This window comes from Setaria italica, chromosome V (assembly GCF_000263155.2).
Source record: "Setaria italica strain Yugu1 chromosome V, Setaria_italica_v2.0, whole genome shotgun sequence".
Taxonomy (NCBI): domain Eukaryota; kingdom Viridiplantae; phylum Streptophyta; class Magnoliopsida; order Poales; family Poaceae; genus Setaria; species Setaria italica.
In genome coordinates, this window is record NC_028454.1 from 17373137 (window position 1) to 17394810 (window position 21674).

The window sequence follows — 21674 nt, forward strand, 5'->3', positions numbered from 1 at the left end:
AAGACTAATTGGTGGGAATAAGGAATCTTATTTTCAGCAAATAAAGAGAAGAGAGGACAAAGAATAGGAGAAGGCTCATCATCACAGGCAGCTCCAGAAATACCAGTGCCACCACCTAGCTCAAGATACTGGCAGACAAAGTTTCAAAATGCACCAAGTTAAGAGAGAGTTTATGAAGGATGGCAGCAAGAACATTGACTGAAGGCGCTAGCAGAAGCATGGGCACAAGGCCCATATGCACCACATCTCCAGCAGCCGGCGTATCCAGTATGACCAAAATTTCAGCAGCCGGCATAGCCACCTCCACCAGCACCATATGCTTTCCATGGTTACATGCCACCTCCTTTTCAAGGACCCCCACCATATACTCCATTGTCTGCTCAGTTCAACCACCTGCCAAAGCCATAGAGAAGTGCACGCATAATAGGCACGTATATACAAAGGAATTTACAAGATGTAGGTACTGTGAGGCAAGCTGCTGATAGGATTGAGGATAGCAATGTGACCATCTCCTATTAGTTTGGCATCATGGGGATTGTGCCTCCAGATCAGTATCAAGGTGGAGCGCAGAGCACTACGAGCAAGGGTATCACGAGTACCAATAGCAAGGAGATGCGCCGCAGGGAGAGCCACATTATGCCCACCGCAAGATGACCTGTACTAGGGACTGAAGGGGACGAATAAAAATGCGCACGTGTGGTTTGAGTTTTCTTTTCTTTTCTTTTTATTTATTTTAGCATGTGTGTTGGGTTGTGCGCACATGCGTAGTATTTTCCGTTTTTCTTTCTATTTTATTATCTCTTTATTTTCAGTTTGTGATTTCACCATACCTTGCTTAAATAAAATATGCATTACTTGAACATAATGATATGTGATTAATTGTGATGGTTTAAGTTCTTAACATGTTGAAAGATGATGATCGTTGCAATTTTGTTTAATTTTTGTACTTGATTATTGCACTATTGAACTAATGCTCTCTCTAACATGAACTGAAATTGACATAAATACCAGCTTATCTTCTTGTGGAGGTTATGATAATTTGGACCCATATATTTGTTTATTGCTCTCTCTTTTAAATGGATCAAAAGCTCTTATATTTTTGGTTGCAACTCATGCTAACTTTGTTAAAAATACCTTTTGGAATTGCTCTACCCATCCAAAGCGAAATATTTATGAGCCATAGATTGCAAAATTTATTTTTGGATGAATTAATTCAAGATCTACTTCTGTGGTACGAGATTTAGAAGCTGGTCATTCCTTTTGTGAACCTCTTATTGCTAGCCTTTCTGTCCATGCATTGTGAATTTCTGCTCTGGAAATCTCACAAACCTTGCTGGACAACCAAACCTAAACCCAAATATATCATTTTTGTGACTACCTCCTTGACCACAACCCAATTTGAAAATGGAAAATATTTAGATGAAGATTCGGAAGAATATTCAGTACCTTTTCATGAAAATTTGGACCTCAAAGCAACCACTAGTGTGTGGAATAAAAAGTGGAGGAAACAGAGGCCAGAAGGGGCCAGGCCGATTGGCCTTAGGTGTCCCCCCTGTTGCCCCTGAAATTTGGCGTGGAAGCCCCTCCAGTGGAGTAAGATAATTTTTTCCAGAAGATCGAAGATTTTGGTACTTACGTCACCAGTTTATTTTTCTTCTTTTTCATGCTCTAGGACGAGCATCATCTAAGCATGGGGGAGAGTCATCGCATTATCTCTTACTACTACTGAGTAAGTAATATGTTGCAAAGAGTTCTGAGGAGTAAAATAAAAAATATATATTCTAGAAAAAAAAGAAAGAAAGAAAAAGGAAAAAGAAAAAATTGGAAGAAGAAAAAAAAGAAATAAAATACTCCTCAATTCTTTGGGCTTCATAGAGATCCCAAGTGCTTTCAAGATTAAGGATTACTCCGTACTTATTACTCCAACCATGTGCAATCCAATTACGACGACTTCATTTGTGCCTCCTGATCACTGTTTGCCCTTGCACATGTCCACTATCTAAATGTGTGTGTTCATTCTCTCCCTCTTCATAAACAATTATTTTCCATGATCTTTTTGGCAAGTCTCAGTAAGATCCATCAAAACTATTTCTTGTTTTGATAATATCCTGATATTTTTGCTAGGACTAACCTTCCCAAAGATCCAAATAAAGCCCTACACTTGTTTTTGAGTGATGACAGGTTGGAGAAGTTCTAGCATAGGTTTGAGAGACTTGATGAGCTGAGAGAACATGAGCAATCGCAATGAAGTTTAAATTGTTGATCTCGGTTCAGTTTCTTTTTGAAAAGGTTTTTATTGAAAATCTTCTGAGGTTTGTTTAAAATTGAGAGCAAAAGAATAAATTTATTGTGGGATGTGCTTAAATGATATCTACCCTCCATATTAGAGAAGGTTGGTTGCAACTTGAATATTAATTGAAAAATCCTACGAGAGCATTATATTTTCTTGTGTGTGATCAAGTGTAGGATTGAACACCGAAATGCAACGCTCATTTCTATTGAAGACTTACTCGAGAGCAAGGTTTAAGCATGGGGGGATTGTTGATGCTCGCTATTGACACACTTTTACCCCTATTTATCTTTAATAATAATATGAATTTAATACCTAAACTATTGATTACACCTAATAAACTAGTCATTTTCACATGTGCAACATATTTTGGAGGATGTTCTATTTTTGCATGGAATTAGACCTAAAAGTATATTTTTGGATAAAGCATCGAACGAGTATCAAACCAGATAAAGACGATGGCCAACGGGCCCATGAAGAGCCTAGGCCGATCGCCCAGAGGAGCCCAGGCTGATTGGCCTAGGGTCTTCTGGAGCCTTTTGATGCCCATCTTTGGTGAGCAATCCTCCGAGATGACTTAAGGGCTAAGTTTGTGAAGATATGGCAAGGATCACTTTGGGATCAAAGAGGAATCAAAGAAGATCAAGCGGAGATTTGGAAAGTTATTGAAGATCAATCTTATCCCGAAGCAACCGACGTGCCAAGCCCACGTGCAAGTGAAAATAAGACTTCAAAGCACTAGTGGAGATTTGGGGATGAAGCAGGACGTGAGAGGGCAAAAGGAAGGCTTTGGACGATTAGCCTGGACCCTCCCAGGCTGATCGGCCTAGGGGTTTCCTTCGCCCCCTTGCCTTCCAATTTTTGCCACGCGCTCTCTGGACTATAAATACTCCAAAAAATCCACTGAGCCCTAGATCGAAGATGACGTACTTGACGTGAAGCAATAAAGAAGCAGAAGGAGCTTGAGGGACACCTATCCAGAGAACCGAGGGGCGTGTATTTGTCAGGGGCTAGCATAGGTGAACCTTTGCCGATGTGATCACCCTGCGAGAAAGATCACGCTGGAGTTCTAGAGCTAGGAGTCATCAAGATCAAGGTAGGATCCCGATTGTGATCTTGTGATGTATAATCATTCATGGTGAAGTAAATGTGTTCATGTTCTTAGTAGAAACTGGCACGTGTCGGGATACGAGGTAGGCTACGCTAGCGTAAATCAAAATTTCTACCGCGTATAACCAGGAAGAACTGCCGTATAAGGATCACGGGATTACCACTCGACGCACTACTGGTGCGGAAGATGTAGATATGCGTCGGTGCAGTGAAGACGATCACGTAGTCGTACGTAGTCGATCAACGTAGTCGTACGTAGTCGATCACGTCCAGCAGCTCCTCAGCAGCTCGTCCACGTGCACAGCAAGATCGCCTCCGGTGCCGCGGCTCGTCGTCGGCTCGTCGTGGCTCGTCGGCGGCTCGTCGATGGCTCGTCCAAGTGCTGCAGGCGCAACACCTCCAAGGTATCCACACGTGCAGGGAGGAAGCGTCGCAAGCCGGATTGCTAGATCCGCGAGTTGCAACAGGCGAGGGCGTGGGAGGCGCGGCAGAAGTGTTTCGCCAAAAGGTGTGAAACCCTAGGGCGCCCCCACCCCTCTATTTATAGGGGTTCCTGATGGGCCTCTGGATCCGAGGCCCATTAGTACTCCTAAACCTAATCCAACTCGGATCAAATCTGAATTGGGCTTCCAGCCCCTTAAGTGTGCGACCCTTTGGGTTCGGATACGTATAGACATGGCCCGAGTACTCCTACTCGGCCCAATAGTCGGTAGCGGCCTCTAGCAAGACGTGCCAACTCCTATACGCACACGAAGATCATATCAGACGAACCATCACAACATAATATACATGATATTCCCTTTGCCTCACGATATTTGGTCTAGCTTCAAGCCGACCGCTCTTTCTCGATCCTGTGATTCGGAATCCCTTTGTAGGTTAACTCTTAACCGTACGTAGCATGGCCATGCATTTTCGGATCCGATCACTCGAGGGGCCCAGAGATATCACTCTCAATCAGAGAGGGGCAAATCCCTTCTTGATTGACCATGTCTCATAGCATGCTTCTTGACAAACCCGAAAGCTACCTTTATAACTACCCTGTTACGGCGTAGCGTTTGATAGCCCCTAAGTAGGTCGATCCACATCTAGAATACATGCGACAATCTCAGGTCTAAGGACAAAGCGTATATGTTGTTTAAAGAGAGAACTACTTCTCGTGTTGGGTCAGTCCTAACACATGTCTCCACATGTGTCCACATTATTAGTTCAACATCTCCATGTCCATGACTTGTGAAACATAGTCATCAACTAATACATGCGCTAGTCTAATATTCATGTGTGTCCTCACATGAACTCCGACTAGGGACAACTTTAGAACAACCATACAAGTAAAGAGTTTCACATACAATTCACATAATTGCAAATCAATTCAAGTAGCCTTTAATGGATATTCAATGAACACAATATACAAATCATGGATACAAATGGAATATCATCATCTCTATGATTGCCTCTAGGGCATACCTTCAACAGTCTCCCACTTGCACTAGAGTCAATCTAGAAGGTACCTAATACCCATAGCTCTTACATGTGCATCATGCTTAGCCTGCGGGAGTGGTTTTGTCAACGGATCAGAAATGTTCAGATCCGTGTGTATTTTGCATATCTTGATCTCACCCCGGTTAACGAAGTCTCGAATGAGATGAAATCGCCGCATTACGTGTTTGTTCTTCTGGTGGTTCCTTGGCTCCTTTGCTTGCGCAATTGCCCCATTGTTATCACAGTAGAGATTCAATGGGCTGGACGCATTCGGGAACACACCAAGCTCAATGAGGAAATTCCTTATCCAAACACCTTCCTTCGCGGCTTCCGAAGCCGCGATGTACTCGGCTTCTGTCGTAGAATCGGCCACCGTCTCCTGCTTGGAACTCTTCCAACTAACAGCACCACCATTTAGCGTGAACACAAATCCTGATTGTGACTTTGAATCGTCTCTGTCGGTTTGGAAACTAGCATCGGTGTAACCTGTTACAACGAGCTCCTCCTGACCTCCATAGACGAGGAACATATCTTTAGTCCTTCTCAAGTACTTAAGAATGTTTTTCACCGCTGTCCAGTGACTCTCACCTGGATCAGATTGGTGTCTACTTGTCATACTTAGCGCATATGAAACATCTGGGCGAGTACTTATCATTGCATACATGATAGATCCAATAGCCGAGGCATATGGCACTCTACTCATGCGATCCCGCTCATCAGCAGTCGAAGGACACTGAGTCTTGCTGAGATGTATGCCATGTGACATAGGCAAGAACCCTTTCTTTGCCTCTTCCATGCTGAACCGCTTCAACACTTTGTCAATGTAAGTATCTTGGCTTAGACCTATAAGCCTTCTCGATCTATCTCTATAGATCTTAATACCCAGAATATATGCCGCTTCCCCTAAGTCCTTCATCGAAAAACTATTTTTCAGTGAAGTCTTTACGGACTCAAGCATAGGAATGTTATTTCCAATCAGTAATATGTCATCCACATATAAGATTAGAAATACTACAGAGCTCCCACTAACCTTCTTGTAAACACAAGACTCTTCTTCGTTCTTGGTGAAGTCAAACCCTTTGACCACTTCATCAAAACGAATGTTCCAACTCCTAGATGCTTGCTTCAATCCATAAATGGATCTCTGAAGCTTGCATACCTTTCCAGCATTTTTCGGATCGACAAAACCCTCGGGCTGTATCATATACACGTCCTCAGCTAGGTTTCCATTCAGGAAAGCTGTCTTGACATCCATCTGCCATATCTCATAATCGAAATATGCAGCTATAGCTAGAATAATCCGAATGGACTTAAGCATCACTACAGGCGAGAAGGTCTCGTCGTAGTCAACTCCTTGAACTTGTCGAAAACCTTTCGCGACAAGTCGTGCTTTATAGATGTGAACATTTCCATCCATGTCCTTTTTCTTCTTATAGATCCACTTGCACTCTATGGCTTTAACACCATCAGGCGGGTCAACCAAGTTCCAAACTTGATTGTCTCCCATGGACTCTATTTCGGATTGCATGGCACTCTGCCATTTTTCGGAGTCTGGGTCCATCATTGCTTCTGCATATGTCGCAGGCTCATCATTGTCCAACAATAATATTTCCCGCATTTCGCGGAGCCTTGCCGACCTTCGTGGTTGTGGCGGTGCTTCTCTTGCCATGGGTATCTCAATTTGTTCTGCTACGTTAGCATCACTCATTGATTCTTGCCCGATTGGCTCATCTTGAACTTCTTCAAGATGCACTGTCTTTCCACTCTTTTCTCCTTTGAGAAACTCTTTCTCTAGGAAAACCCCGTTCCGAGCGACAAACACTTTGCCTTCTGATCGGTTGTAGAAATAATATCCCAAAGTTTCCTTTGGATATCCCACGAAAATGCACTTATCCGACTTGGGTGTGATCTTGTCCGACTGAAGTCGCTTGACAAACACTTCACATCCCCAAATCTTTAGAAAAGACAAACTAGGAACCTTTCCAGTCCACATCTCATATGGTGTCTTAACTACGGATTTAGATGGTACCCTATTAAGTGTGAAAGCTGCTGTTTCTAGAGCGTATCCCCAAAATGACAACGGTAGGTCCGACTGGCTCATCATTGATCGAACCATGTCTAAAAAAGTTCGATTACGTCGCTCGGACACACCATTTCTCTAAGGTGTTCCTGGCGGCGTAAGTTGTGGAACAATTCCGCAACTCTTTAGATGATTGCTAAACTCGTGGCTCAAATACTCGCCTCCACGATCAGATCGTAAGGCCTTAATTTTCTTGCCACGCTGATTTTCAACTTCATTCTGAAATTCCTTGAACTTTTCAAAGGTCTCAGACTTGTGCCTCATCAAGTAGACATAGCCATATCTACTAAAATCATCAGTGAAAGTTATGAAGTATTGGAATCCTCCTCTAGCCGTCGTGCTCATTGGTCCGCATACATCACTATGTACGAGTTCCAACAAGTCTACTGCTCTCTCAGGAAATCCTGTGAATGGCGTCTTGGTCATCTTGCCTAGCAAGCAAGCCTCGCATGTCTCGTATGATTCAAAATCAAACGAAGTTAGAAGTCCATCAGAATGGAGCTTCTTCATGCGCTTATCACTTATATGACCCAAACGACAATGCCACAAGTAGGTAGGACTCAAATCATTAGGCCGAGGCCTTTTAGCACTTACATTACAGACAGGTGAACCATCAAGATTTAAAACAAACAATCCATTCACAATGGGTGCAAAAGCCATAAACATATTATTCTTAGAGATCACACAACCATTGTTTTCACTCGCAAATGAATAACCATCCTTCATCAAACATGAAGGAGATAAAATGTTTCGACTTAAACTAGGAACAAAATAACAATTATTCAACTCCATAATAAATCCTGACGGGAGGTGGAGTTGCATCGTCCCGACGGTCAAAGCAGCAACTCTTGCATTATTGCCCACGCGGAAATCAACTTCTCCTCTTTCCACGCTTCTACTTCTTATCATTCCCTGCATCGAATTGCAAATATGAGCAACCGATCCGGTATCAAATACCCAAGAATTAATAACTGTATCAGCGAGAAATATGTTGTCTATAACATTAACAACAAGCGTACCTGAGGTAGAAGTACTCTTACTTCCGCCGTTCTTCAACGAAGCTAGGTACTGCTTGCAGTTCCTCTTCCAGTGACCAAGTTCATGACAGTAAAAGCACTCTTTATCTGGAGCAGGTCCAGGTCCAGCTTTAGCCTTGGGCGGTGGGTTTGGCTTGGACGTTCCAGCCTTGCCCTTCTTCTTCCAAGAATTGCCCTTCTTCTTAAAGCTGGGCTTGTTCTGTATCGCCATCACATGGCTGGTACTAGCGTTTTTCTTAATGTCAGCCTCTGCTGTCTTGAGCATACCACACAGCTCATTCAGACCCTTCTCCGTCCCATGCATATGGTAGTTCGAGATGAAGTTCCCATAGCTAGCCGGAAGAGATGAAAGAATGAAATCAGTGGCCAACTCTTGGCCCAGTGGGAAGCCTAGCTTCTCCAACCGTTGAGTGTAACCAACCATCTTGATTACGTGTGGTCCTACTGCTGCGCCTTCTGCTAGCTTGCTCTCAACAAAGGCCTTAGACACATTGAACCTTTCAGTCCTGGCCTGTGTTTGGAACATGTCTCTAAGCGCCACGATCATATCGTGCGCCTCATGGTTTGTTTCGAACTGCATCTGCAGCTCGGGTTCCATGCAAGCAAGCATAAGGCAGCTTACTTCGAGGTTGGCATCACATGCTTTCTTGTAAGCATTCTTAGCAGCGGCGGGTGCATCCTCAGCAGGTTCTTCTGGTAGTGGGTTGTCTAGAACATCTTCCTTTTTCTCAGCCCTGAGAACAATTCTCAGGTTGCGGATCCAATCCGAGTAGTTTGTTCCATTCAACTTGTCCTTCTCAAGGACCGAACGCAAAGCAAAAGATGTGGTGGTGTTGCTAGGTGCCATTTAATCTACAACAAAAGTAATGCAAAATACACTAAGACAAACGTATCCATGATAGAGCAAATTACATTAAACTATTTTAACAGAATCTACTCCCACTAAAATCAATATCCCTCTATTGAAACTTAGTGATTCAGGATCCACAACTAACAAGTCTACTAGTGAGCTTTAGCATCACCGCTAGCAAACGAGGTAGGTCGGTAAGCAACTTTTGCTAATCATATCACATATGACTCCTGTTGTTGGGTGACATCTCTATGTCTCGGCGCCCAACCTTTATGCCCCAAGGTCCTTAACTGTTAAGATGACCTCGTTAAGTTAACCAACCCTTATGCGTGTAAGTGTCCGACACAAACCCGTCTAGTCAAGGAAAACTAGTGGCACCCTAATTTCATAGACCCACCACTAATTGTACAAGACATGGGACGGCGCAAGTTTTAGTTGGGAGGGCATACTAACTTAAACTTTGTGAGGGATCGTTCTACTTCTAACATCACAGCATGCAGAAAGTAAAACATAAAACAGAATAGCATTCACACAGTTGTGACACAGTATGGCCCGTTTTTCTTATGGTGATCTCCATCTCCATAGAACCTGTTCACCATGGTGATCTCCATCTCCATGTTCCATGTGCGCCATCCTCCTGGTGATGAGTCCTCCAAGAACTAGAGCATGCTATTACGCCTAATAGCTAGTAAAGAATCTAGTAATGAAGATTACATAGTTGCTTGGATCATCACAGATTGGTACGCAGACCATTAATTACAATAAAGTGACAACACATATGGCTCCTGCCGTGTTGCCGTACGCGCGACACGCAGGTCACGAATTAGTTACACACATGCATCACATACACAAGGGGGCCATACTGATCACAAGATATATACATACATCCTGCAAAAGAGAGTTAGGCGTCCTAACGTTCCAAACTTGGGAGGCCCGAAACTCCATCTTCCAAGCCGAATTTGGCAAATCTAATTTCGCCGAAAACGGCGAAGCGGTTGAAATTCACGTGTAACTTTTTCTGTAGATCAATTTTCGTATAGAAATCGCCCCGATCCGAGATCGTACCGAAAAGTTACGGCTGATTTACCGAAGCATGCGCATACGGCAAAATCCCGACCCCAGCAGTAGATCACATCTACTATTGCACATCTAATGCGCCTGGCGTATGACCCTGGATCTCGATTTGACCAATCATATTGATCTTCCCTCACTGCAACTGGATTTACGTGTATCACTTAACTCCGATGGCGGAAACCGACTGGTAGGAGTATGTCGTTACACTACCATTGCAGCAAGGGCACGAAATCAGGACATAGATCAAACAGAGAACTCGCATATCTCCATATGCACACATCCCGAATCCAAAACTAAGCAGCTAAGGCTCTTGATACCACTGTTGGGATACGAGGTAGGCTACGCTAGCGTAAATCAAAATTTCTACCGCGTATAACCAGGAAGAACTGCCGTATAAGGATCACGGGATTACCACTCGACGCACTACTGGTGCGGAAGATGTAGATATGCGTCGGTGCAGTGAAGACGATCACGTAGTCGTACGTAGTCGATCAACGTAGTCGTACGTAGTCGATCACGTCCAGCAGCTCCTCAGCAGCTCGTCCACGTGCACAGCAAGATCGCCTCCGGTGCCGCGGCTCGTCGTCGGCTCGTCGTGGCTCGTCGGCGGCTCGTCGATGGCTCGTCCAAGTGCTGCAGGCGCAACACCTCCAAGGTATCCACACGTGCAGGGAGGAAGCGTCGCAAGCCGGATTGCTAGATCCGCGAGTTGCAACAGGCGAGGGCGTGGGAGGCGCGGCAGAAGTGTTTCGCCAAAAGGTGTGAAACCCTAGGGCGCCCCCACCCCTCTATTTATAGGGGTTCCTGATGGGCCTCTGGATCCGAGGCCCATTAGTACTCCTAAACCTAATCCAACTCGGATCAAATCTGAATTGGGCTTCCAGCCCCTTAAGTGTGCGACCCTTTGGGTTCGGATACGTATAGACATGGCCCGAGTACTCCTACTCGGCCCAATAGTCGGTAGCGGCCTCTAGCAAGACGTGCCAACTCCTATACGCACACGAAGATCATATCAGACGAACCATCACAACATAATATACATGCTATTCCCTTTGCCTCACGATATTTGGTCTAGCTTCAAGCCGACCGCTCTTTCTCGATCCTGTGATTCGGAATCCCTTTGTAGGTTAACTCTTAACCGTACGTAGCATGGCCATGCATTTTCGGATCCGATCACTCGAGGGGCCCAGAGATATCACTCTCAATCAGAGAGGGGCAAATCCCTTCTTGATTGACCATGTCTCATAGCATGCTTCTTGACAAACCCGAAAGCTACCTTTATAACTACCCTGTTACGGCGTAGCGTTTGATAGCCCCTAAGTAGGTCGATCCACATCTAGAATACATGCGACAATCTCAGGTCTAAGGACAAAGCGTATATGTTGTTTAAAGAGAGAACTACTTCTCGTGTTGGGTCAGTCCTAACACATGTCTCCACATGTGTCCACATTATTAGTTCAACATCTCCATGTCCATGACTTGTGAAACATAGTCATCAACTAATACATGCGCTAGTCTAATATTCATGTGTGTCCTCACATGAACTCCGACTAGGGACAACTTTAGAACAACCATACAAGTAAAGAGTTTCACATACAATTCACATAATTGCAAATCAATTCAAGTAGCCTTTAATGGATATTCAATGAACACAATATACAAATCATGGATACAAATGGAATATCATCATCTCTATGATTGCCTCTAGGGCATACCTCCAACATCTTCTTTGATGGTTTTATGCTTATTTGGGTTTGCTTGCTTTTCATTCTATGTATCGATGATAGATTTCCTAGGATGATCTTGTGGTCGTGGTGACCAGATTTGCATGCATGATCTACCAATGGGTATGATATGTTCTTATGATCATGCCTTTAACTTGCTTGCGCTGATAGAGGTGATCATGACAGAATCTTTCTTGTGTAAGGTGCAGGAGTTTCTGGATCCGGACTGGAGGTGTAGATTGAAAGATGATTTTTACTAAGATCATATCTGTGTTGCTTTGCTATCCATGCTCAAAATTATAATATATGCATAGTCTAGGTTGCTATAGATTTGTTACCTTTGCTCTCTCTGTTATCTGTCTGTACATACTTAGTAGATTGGATCTAAATCTCTCGTAAACACCAAGTTAATACTAACAATGCTAGTTGATATAGATCTTGTGCTATAAGTTCCACGGATTGATGAATCTTGGGGGAATACTTTGAGGGAAGAGCTACAACTGATCTGTACGCTTGCGGTTTAATCCTTGGCGTGCTAATAGCCGTCAACAACCTTCCAGTCAAAAAATTAGATGACTTTTTAGACAACGAAACTGAAGTTATGGCTAGTTACAATCTTGTACTAAAACGATATTGAGTCATTTAGGATCCATATATATTTTGACCCAGTAGCCCATTATATGCTGTTGCAGAACATGTCGTCAACGGTGGGATCTTCTCCCTCTCGTGTCTCTCATGACAAACACAAGAACAAAGTACATAAGTAGACAATATAGATGGAGCTTCTCCTTATTTCTCATATCGATGTCTTACAATAAGGGGTGCTCCTCCGATATATATACTCCGAACTAAGCCTAGAGTTTTGGTAAGAGCCCACAAGCAATCGGACAAGGTCTAGGACTTCTAGTCCTCCTTTCCTTCTATACTAAGTCTTGTTGTTTTACAACACTCCCCCTTGGGCGATTACCGCGAATGCATATGCCTCATCAAAAACTCCATCAGAAAATCCAGTGGGAAAAAATGGTTCTTGGAGAAAAAAGCACATATCAACCGCGACTGTAACATGTTTGCCTCATTAAAAACCTTATGTGAGAAACCTTCGGGTAAAAACTCACAAAGGGGAAAATAGTACAACATTAAACCTTCATGGTTACATAGTATTCTATAGATTCTATTGTTCACAAATAGTAATTAATCTTCAAGATTTATACATGAACTTCATGATTCTTGCAATAAAGATCTGCATGATCTAAGTAAATGAGTGGTATACCTTCATGAAAAATATAATTAATCATCAAGTTGATTCCTTCTCAGTACAACTTAAAGGACTTCATACCTAAATATGATTAAAGATATGCTCCCCCTCATGACAACATCCTTTGAACTTCAATGTTCAAAATGCCTTAGTCACATTCTTCATAAATGTGCATGAGTACAATATTTTGTCCTTCAAAGACATAATTTGTAATTCTTCTAGATTATATTAGAAGAAATGATTCAAGCACTAGTACCCACTTATTTAAATGTGCAACCAAAAATAAATTTTTTATCCTTTTAGAGGAATCTGGGATAATAAGTTGCAAATTTACATATCTTTTTGATATTACATTTCAAACTTCAATACTTGAATGTGAAATAATATCAACTCTATCTAATTGGATTCTAAGTTAACACCAATGATCTATTTGGTAGATCTTCAAAGTTTGGCTACCTCCACTATAGACAATGATCAGTCTTCATCTGGCATTTGAGGGGATAATTTGATTTGCCAATCACCAACATACCTTCTATGGTATGTGCGGATACTTGCTACCGATGATAGCTAGTTACATATGCACTTATATGTGCTTGTATGGTATATTTAGGACCATATGATTCCTCACTACATTTTGTATGAAGTTTCATTCATATCTTCTGGATTATTGGTGCCCATTCAGGAATTGACTAATAAGTCATTCACTGACTATATCCTTCAAGGATTTCCCATTTCTTCAATAATAGTATTTCTCTTGCATGAGAAATTCTCTCATGCAATAAAATAAGTGATTTACACAATCCTTATAATTTGAGATCTTCTATGAACTCTTTTATCTATAACGTGTTATTCATAGTAACTCACTTGTATGACTTTATTTCCTTAGAGGATTTGCTCTTCTAGAGACTATTAATATTCATTCCGAATTGTTATCATCCTTAGACATTTAATAGTTGATATGAGCTTTAATTTCTATCTATGATTTTTATTCCTTCGAGCAAGATGAGTCCTTCAAGGATCATTTCTCATGGATTTTCAAAATCCATCTAAGCACAATATTCATTCATACATAATGGGAGTTTACTAATCTTTTGGAAGACTTATGAAACATAGCATTTCACCATATCATTATTTCATAATGATTCTTCCAATTTGAACTTTTAGATTCAAATATTTTCTTCATGGCTCAACCTCAATTGCATTCTTTCATTGATCTGATATGAGTGCTTCATGCAACTCTACTATATTCTCATTAGAGAAATATTTGCAATGATAGAGGTAATGTTGTCGATATTCACTATTTTTCTCCCATATCTTCAGGATACCATAATAATCAACTAGTATTTGCTATCCAAACACAAAATATTGTGCACGCTTTATACTATTAGGAATTCATCTTCATGATGATCATTTCTTAATCTGTGAGGTATTTGACCATAACGATCTTCTTTTCAAAATTCTACAAAGGTTTCATAAAATATTTTGACAAGTTCATTTGATCCAAAACCAACAGGCGTCCCCGTAGATTTTAAATTAATGATCAAGTCATTTGCCATGGTAAGTATACTATTAAATACCCAGGATATATCACACATAGTATTGTGTTTACTGCAAGTAAAGTTAACTTCCAGTTAATAACTTCAGGTATGTTTCTCCTATTTTCCGATTTCCCATTTGTGAGTATTTGTTATGTGCACGATCTCACAAGGATAAAGTCCTTCAGGGAGTTTCACTTCAAGTGTATTTTCCACATCAGGTGGTGCCCTTCATAGGCTTCCTCATATTTTAATTTTTGGCATTATACTTTGCTTCATGCGACTATGATTGAGTGCGTGTTTCTATTCCTGCTTCAATATTCTAGGAATATTACAAAGATCATTCTTCCATTGAATACAAGGCATTCATATGGGATTTCTCTCCTCCTAATGCCGATACTAGATCTTCATAAATATAGCATACTTCCAAAGATATCCCCATGAGCTTAATGTAATGGAAATTTAGATCCATATTTCCCAGCTTCAAGTTGATGCCCATTTGTACGCTAAGATGGTGAAATAAAATTCACGCACTTTATTCTAAACTTTAGGGGTTATTTGTTATGTAGTGTCCTAGATTTCATTAATATATTTAGTAGTTGCTATGTTCTGCGTACCAATAATTTGGATATCTTTAAGTCTACCGAACTATTATGTTATCCAACTACTTTATTTGTTTATCCAAAATATTCATCAAATTACTCATATAATTTTGATAATTAAACTTCAAGATTTAAATTTATGCAAAATATAATCTACATAAAATTTCTTCTGGAAAATTTAATTGCTTTTTCATTCAGGAATTCCCCATTTGCTATTGAATCCATAATACAAATTATTTTGCACATAATGGACTAACAGGTCCATTATCTTAATGTTTTCAGAGCAGCCCAGGTCACTCTGCTTTGGTTCTTAATGTTTTCGGACTCCATTAACACTTTCAAACGATTTTCTAAAAAAGAAAAGAACATGTTGGACTGCAATGTGTTATGTTAAAATAATATTTTTGAGCTATTGAAATAGTGAATTCAAATTGCCCATTTCTTTCTAAAAAATGAAATATGTTCATGTAGACCTTGTTTCAATCTATTACATTAACAGTATCTTGGTCCAAAATCCAAATTATTTCCAAAACAAACACATGATTTGAGGAATAATCGAAATATTGCAAATTTCCCTATAAATGAGAGTTTTCACCAGCTCTTTTTTATATTTCCAGGGTGCTTGAAAGGGATTTGGCAACCAAAAAAAACCATCTCGGAGCATGTCTAAACACATCTCGAAGCATGTCTACAAGTGATAAATGTACGCGTGCGGACGCCGTTTACGGTGGGAATAGCAACAACTGCGGTTATCCACAATTCCATATCCACACAATCACAGTTCCACATCCACACAATCACAGTTCTACATCCACACGCCCAGCTTCGGGTACCACTGGCAATGCATGCACCTGATGGATCGACTTTACCAAATTTGAAAATTTAGTAGCTTATTGAAATCTGAAAACTTTGATCGACTTTGCATAAACATTTCAGACTGTACGCAACCAATACGGAAAAATAGTAACAAAGCACACTACTCGCCGCATTGCGCGTCCAATCCAACTTCAGTTTATTGGAGCAAAACCAGGCTACAGAGCCGCTTACACCATTGAACAACAAATTATTCGACCACGCTCGCGCGTGCGATCAAGGCTTCGGGGCCATGCTGGCGCCGAGCTTCTTCATAGACGGCCTCGCCATGAGCCTCTCCCACCAGGCCTTGACGTGCGGGTACGAGTCGAAGAGCGATGCGTGCGGCGTGGCCATGAAGTAGAAGGTGTAGGGGAAGTGGTTGAGGTCCGCGAAGCTGAGGAAGTCCCCGGCGAGGTACTTGCTCTTGGACAGGCGCGCCTCGTAGACATGGAGCACCTTCCGGAGCTTCTCCAGGCTCTCGTCCACCACCTTCTGGTTGGTGGGGACGCCTCGCATGGTCGGGTTGATGAGGCACTCGTACACGACGGGCGAGAGCGCCGGGTTGTACTGGTGCGCCTCCACCTCCGTCCACACGTCCACCATGGCCGCTTCCCTGAGGTTGCCTTCTCGCAGGAGGTCGGTCTCAGCTGATTTGTACTTGCGGAGAATGTACTTGGAGATTGCTCGGGACTCTGGAATCATATAACGGTGCAGGGAATCAAAACAAGACTTGTGAGACTTGAGAGTGGAGGACAGAAAGGCAGAGTTAGCCTTTCTGCAGCAAGGTAATATAATTAATCTGGATGCTGATGGAGACTGGGAGCAAAAGCAAAGCCAATGGTATTGTACCGAAGAGCACGACGTCACCGTCCTGGAACGCGGGGATTTGGCCGAATGGCTGCAAGGAAAGGGAAGATCGATCGGGGCGCACCCAGTTAGTTGCTTCTACTTGTCATGAAGAGCCGATTCAGTGAAACGACGACCGGAGGAGGGAGGTTACTTACGTTCCTGGCGAGGTGCTCGGGGCCCTTGTGCTCCTTGGCCTGGAAGTCGATGTTGACGACCTCGTACTCGGCGCCCACCTCCTCCAGGCACACCAGCACCCGCGCCACGTTCGTCGACATCGCCGGTCCGAACACCTTCACCGGCGCCATTGCTGCCGCTGCCGTCCCTTCCCAAACTGCGAGGCCAATGGGCAATGCGGTTTAGCTCTGTTTGTGGCGCCTGGTCGACGACGTGTGGCAGCTGGGGTGTGCCGTGTGCGGTGCCTCTGCTGCCGTCCGGAAAGAGGCGAGAAATCAGGTGCTCTTATTGGCAATATTGCTGGGTTCCGAGCGATGCACGTGTTGGTGTCGCATACTCCCGAAGCATCAACCGGGCACCAGAAGGCCCGGGTTCCAGTAGGGCGTATGCAGTGATGGATGATGGTGGGAAAAGTGCGTTATAACGTCAGCAGTGATGCCGGGACAGCAGTAGGTAGCACCAGCCGCTCCACTGTTCGGTAGCACGCTTGGTCCGGAAACATTTGGTTTAGGCCCCACATAATGACTAACGTGAGAGAAAGATGGTCAGACAGATTATTCATCCTATCATGTCATATTAAAGACGTACTGCTCCGGATCATATTTGGGTAAAAGCAGGCAGACAGGAAGTGCTCGCTAAATGATGTAAAGCTATTACAACAGCTTACCTGGATCATAGTACAATATAATAGCACCACAGTTGCTTGCTTCTAGGATTTACAGCAGGTGTTTATAAATTACCTGATCCGTAATTAGTACAAAATCAGCACTTACTGAGTTACTGTTTGGTAGGAGACCCGGTGCAACTGGTAACTGGCCGGTTGTTTGACTGCGTCAATGATGTCTACTGTCTTCATGAATGACAAAAAGATGCACAAGTGATTGGGTTTTTACTCAAGGCACTATGTTGATTGACCCTCTGAACCGCACTCCTGATGTGCACCACCTCTGGTTACCCATTTTTAACAGGTAGCTCTTTTGTGGTTACTCCTGGCACGTACTTTCTACATTCCTAATTACGGACATCAATGATATTTGAAATTCAAAAATGAAGAACATATTGCATCGATTAATATATTCAAGCGTGTACCTGATCAACTGATAGAAAGATTAATAGAAAGTTTGCAATAAGATTAATAATAGATGGCATCCGCATGCATGCTCCTTTCTTACCATATATTATTAACTGATAGAAAGTTCTTGACAACACAGGTGATCAACAAGATGCGCGTTGCAACTACAGAGAGTAGATTCTTCCGCACAAATCCAGTATTGTTGCTTCCTGAGGTCAGGCTGATGGCATCTTCATGAGCTCCGCGACCTTCTTCGCGCTCGGCCTGTCCATGACCTCGGCGATCCAAGCCTTGACATGTGGATACGCATCAAGCACTGACGCATGGGGCCCACCCAGCAGGTAGTAAGCTGCCGGAAAATGGCTGATGTCCGCTAGGCTGACAAAATCTCCGGCTAAGTACTTGAACTTGGACAGACGCGACTCGTAAACCTCCAGGGCCGTCTTCAGCTTCCTTACATTCTCCTCGACGATTTTCGTGTCGGTTTTGCCGCCCAGGAAATTGGGGACGATCAACGTCTGGAAGATGATCGGCGACATGGCGCTGCTGAAGTGCCCATTCTCCACCTCCAGCCAAACGTCCACCATTGCAGACTCGGAGAGGTTGCTTTCTCGGAGAAGATCGGACCCGGCTTTGCGAAGGATGTACTTTGAAATTGCACGGGACTCTGTTATGATACACCATCTTTTTTATGTGAATAAAACAGCATGAAGAACACAGTAATAAGTCACACATTAGTTGCTGAGTATTAGGCATAACTTTCATAGGGAAGTGGCATATTAAGGGGCAAGTAGTATGCTCCAACTATATTGATTTGACCTGAGCAGAGCTTTATGTTTTCTTCACAACAAATATTTTGAAACAGAGATATTACTGGGCTTAAGTTTGATGACCTCAAAGACCTACTGATGTGTGGATCCTTAAACAACAGGAAGGAAACAACGAGTTTGTTTAACAATAGCAGCTTTGTTTGACTTCCTCGTCACATCATTTTTTAACATAATTGTCTCCACATACTGCCACGATGCCAGCAATAATCTCTACAAAATCTCTTACAATAAAATTGGATCGAACCAAGCAAGAAACGAGCATTGTTAGTTGCAAACTCACCGGAAAGAATCAGATCACCGTCCTGGAAAGCTGGGACCTGACCGAAGGGCTGCAAAAGGAAGTAGAGAAAGGAGAGTACATGAGAAACCGAGATCTGATACCATTAATCGGGAGGATGGCAAGCAAACAGGGATGGATGAAAGGAGATGTGGTGACCAACATTGCGGGCAACATGTTCTGGGCTCTTATGCTCGCCGGAGGGCATGTCGACGGGCACTAGTTCGTACTCTGCGCCAACCTCCTCCAGGCAGACCAGAACGCGTGCCACGTTCGTCGACGCTGCTGGCCCGTACACCTTCATAGCCATCTCCTCTCTGTGGGATCTTCTCCTGTGCGTGTGAGCTGAAGGTAGGAGTGAGGTTGTGATTGTGCCTCTTACTGGAGATGATCGAAGATAGAGATTTGAGCTATATATGTATATGGGTCAACTCATGGAGGTCTGCAGTTAACAAAAGATATTCATGGAAAGTTTCGGAGAAGATACCTACTCCCTTTGAAATTCACGCCCATATACATGATAGAAAGAAGTAAATAACCAAAGATAAAACTTGCCCCCGTTGAAGTTCGCGCCAATAGACCACAACCACGATTTGCGTTGACGGGAGAATTTTTTAGATTAAGGAAACAGAATCCAGCCTCAACCATTCATATGTGAATGTCTGCAGCCAAATGAAATTACATCTCCAAACCGAAACAAAATAGCAGCACTCAAGCTGACAGCCAAGCACAAGAAGCCCCAACAAGGTTTAAAAACAGAAATCTAAACCAGACTGAACGGTCTATGCCTGAAGCCTGCTCCTGAAATTCCATCCAAACTTGCTAAAAATCTCAAACGGCAGCTCTCTTTCGGAGCAACTTTCTCTTCCTCTAATAGCAGTGACCAGGAGTCCCCTTGAAAATTACGTGTAAGAAAGAATTAGGAATGGGTTTTTTGAACACTACCTCATTTCTACTCAACCACAAGGCCCAGCAAAGAGCAACGACTCCCACTAGAATTTGAATTCTAAGCTTCACTGAAAATCTTCTCAGCCAAGAACCTAACATATGAGAGGCATTAGTTGGAGGTTGAATACCAAAAGAAATGAAAACAACATTCCAAATTAACCTTGCCATATGACACTCAAAAAACAAATATTGTATGGTCTCATTAGAGTTACAGAAACAACATTTTGTGCATCCTTGCCAATCTCGTTTAGCAAGATTCTCTTTTGTAAGTATGACCCCTTCCACAAATACCACAAAAGAATTTTGATCTTAAGGGGTACCCTTAACTTCCAGGAAACACATTTTGTAGGTGTTCCCTCCTGTCTCATGAGGTCTGAATACATAGACTTCATTATGAACAAATTATTTTTACACAGTTGCCAAACAAAAATATCTTTTTAGTCACTTAAATTATACGTTGCTACTTTTCCTTCCCACCAACTCCAGCCATTGATTTAAATTATTACCTCTTAATAACCTCCCAAAAGCCACATCTCGATGGTGCTTAACACCTTGGCTACTGTATCATTTTCCCTCTCACTATGTTATACAGAGAGGGGTAGCTTTCCATTAGAGTTCTATTGCCTATCCATAGATATTTCCAAAATCTAGTTTTGTTTCCATTTTGGATATGGAACTTGCCTCTAGAAAAAAAATGATCTTTAACCTCCATTAGACCTGACCAAAAATATGAATTGTCCGGTTTCCTTGTCACCTATGGCAGTTTTTGTTTTCAAACATTTCCACTTAAGAAAATTTTTCCACAAACCATATTCATTCAGAAGTTTGGAAAGCCACTTGATTAGCAAGCACCTGTTCTAAAAATCTAGGCTAATAATCCCCAAACCTCCTACATTCTTAGATTTACAAAGTATACTCCACTTGACCAACCTATTTCTTATGCTCATCATATTGCTAGAAGAATCTAGACCTATAATAATCTAAGTTTTTAAGTAACCCTTTAGGTATCCTGAAAAAGGACACCATAAACATTGGCAGACAGGAAACAACAGAGTTTAGTAGAACTAGTCTTTTCCCTACTGACCGTAGCTTGTCTTTCCAACTACTCAATTTTTTCTAAAACCTCTCTTCAATTAAACTCCAATCTTTATTTGAGATTCTATGATAATTCATAGGGATCCTGAGATAATTGAAAGGAAAAGTCCCTTGCAACCAAACAGTTGTGCATAACCTCTCACTCTTTCCTTTGCTTCCCTAAAACAAAATAGCTCACTCTTTTTCGGCCAAACAACTTTTCAAACAACTTTCCAAAAGCACATAGTACTAATTTCAAGTTCTTCGCCTGCTCTACATCATCTTCCACAAAGGAAAGTGTATCATCTGCGCATTGGAGAATTGATAAACCCCCATCTACCAGGTGGGGCACTTGGCCCCTAAATTGATCATTCTCTCTAGCCCTCGAAATGAGAATTGCTAGCATATGTGCCTTGAAAAAAGATGAGAATCTTGTAATGTTACATTTGAAGCACGCCTACTTTACCTCTTTCTCCATAAACAGTGCTGGAAGAAGGTAACCCAAAGAAATGGAGTGGTAAGCCTTGAAAAGTTGAAATTGTGGTTGTTGATGGAACTT

General features: G+C 42.4%; 2 protein-coding genes across 2 annotated transcripts; both read right to left on the minus strand.

The window, feature by feature from the left end:
• Positions 1-15909: 15909 nt before the first annotated feature.
• On the minus strand, positions 15910-17310 carry LOC101767877 (probable glutathione S-transferase GSTF1). Its single transcript, XM_004968708.2, has 3 exons — positions 16896-17310; positions 16741-16789; positions 15910-16583 (listed from the first exon to the last, which is right to left on the minus strand). The coding sequence occupies exons 1-3, from the start codon at positions 17043-17045 to the stop codon at positions 16126-16128; spliced, it is 657 nt and encodes a 218-aa protein (XP_004968765.1). The 5' UTR covers positions 17046-17310; the 3' UTR covers positions 15910-16125.
• A 120-nt stretch (positions 17311-17430) lies between these two features.
• LOC101767217 (probable glutathione S-transferase GSTF1) lies at positions 17431-19463 on the minus strand. Its single transcript, XM_004968706.3, has 3 exons — positions 19257-19463; positions 19097-19145; positions 17431-18653 (listed from the first exon to the last, which is right to left on the minus strand). Exons 1-3 carry the CDS (start codon positions 19401-19403, stop codon positions 18202-18204), a joined length of 648 nt encoding a protein of 215 aa, XP_004968763.1. The 5' UTR covers positions 19404-19463; the 3' UTR covers positions 17431-18201.
• Positions 19464-21674: the final 2211 nt, after the last annotated feature.

What these genes read in the sequence shown, in the direction of transcription:
- LOC101767217 (XM_004968706.3), bottom strand. Translation starts at nt 19,403, where the DNA reads ATGGCTATGAAGGTGTACGGGCCAGCAGCGTCGACGAACGTGGCACGC. An exon ending in CAGAACATGTTGCCCGCAAT is followed by an intron (nt 19,146 to 19,256) that starts GTTGGTCACCAC and finishes TTCCTTTTGCAG; the next exon opens with CCCTTCGGTCAGGTCCCAGC. An exon ending in CGGTGATCTGATTCTTTCCG is followed by an intron (nt 18,654 to 19,096) that starts GTGAGTTTGCAA and finishes GTATCATAACAG; the next exon opens with AGTCCCGTGCAATTTCAAAG.
- LOC101767877 (XM_004968708.2), bottom strand. Translation starts at nt 17,045, where the DNA reads ATGGCGCCGGTGAAGGTGTTCGGACCGGCGATGTCGACGAACGTGGCG. An exon ending in CCGAGCACCTCGCCAGGAAC is followed by an intron (nt 16,790 to 16,895) that starts GTAAGTAACCTC and finishes CTTTCCTTGCAG; the next exon opens with CCATTCGGCCAAATCCCCGC. An exon ending in CGGTGACGTCGTGCTCTTCG is followed by an intron (nt 16,584 to 16,740) that starts GTACAATACCAT and finishes ATATGATTCCAG; the next exon opens with AGTCCCGAGCAATCTCCAAG.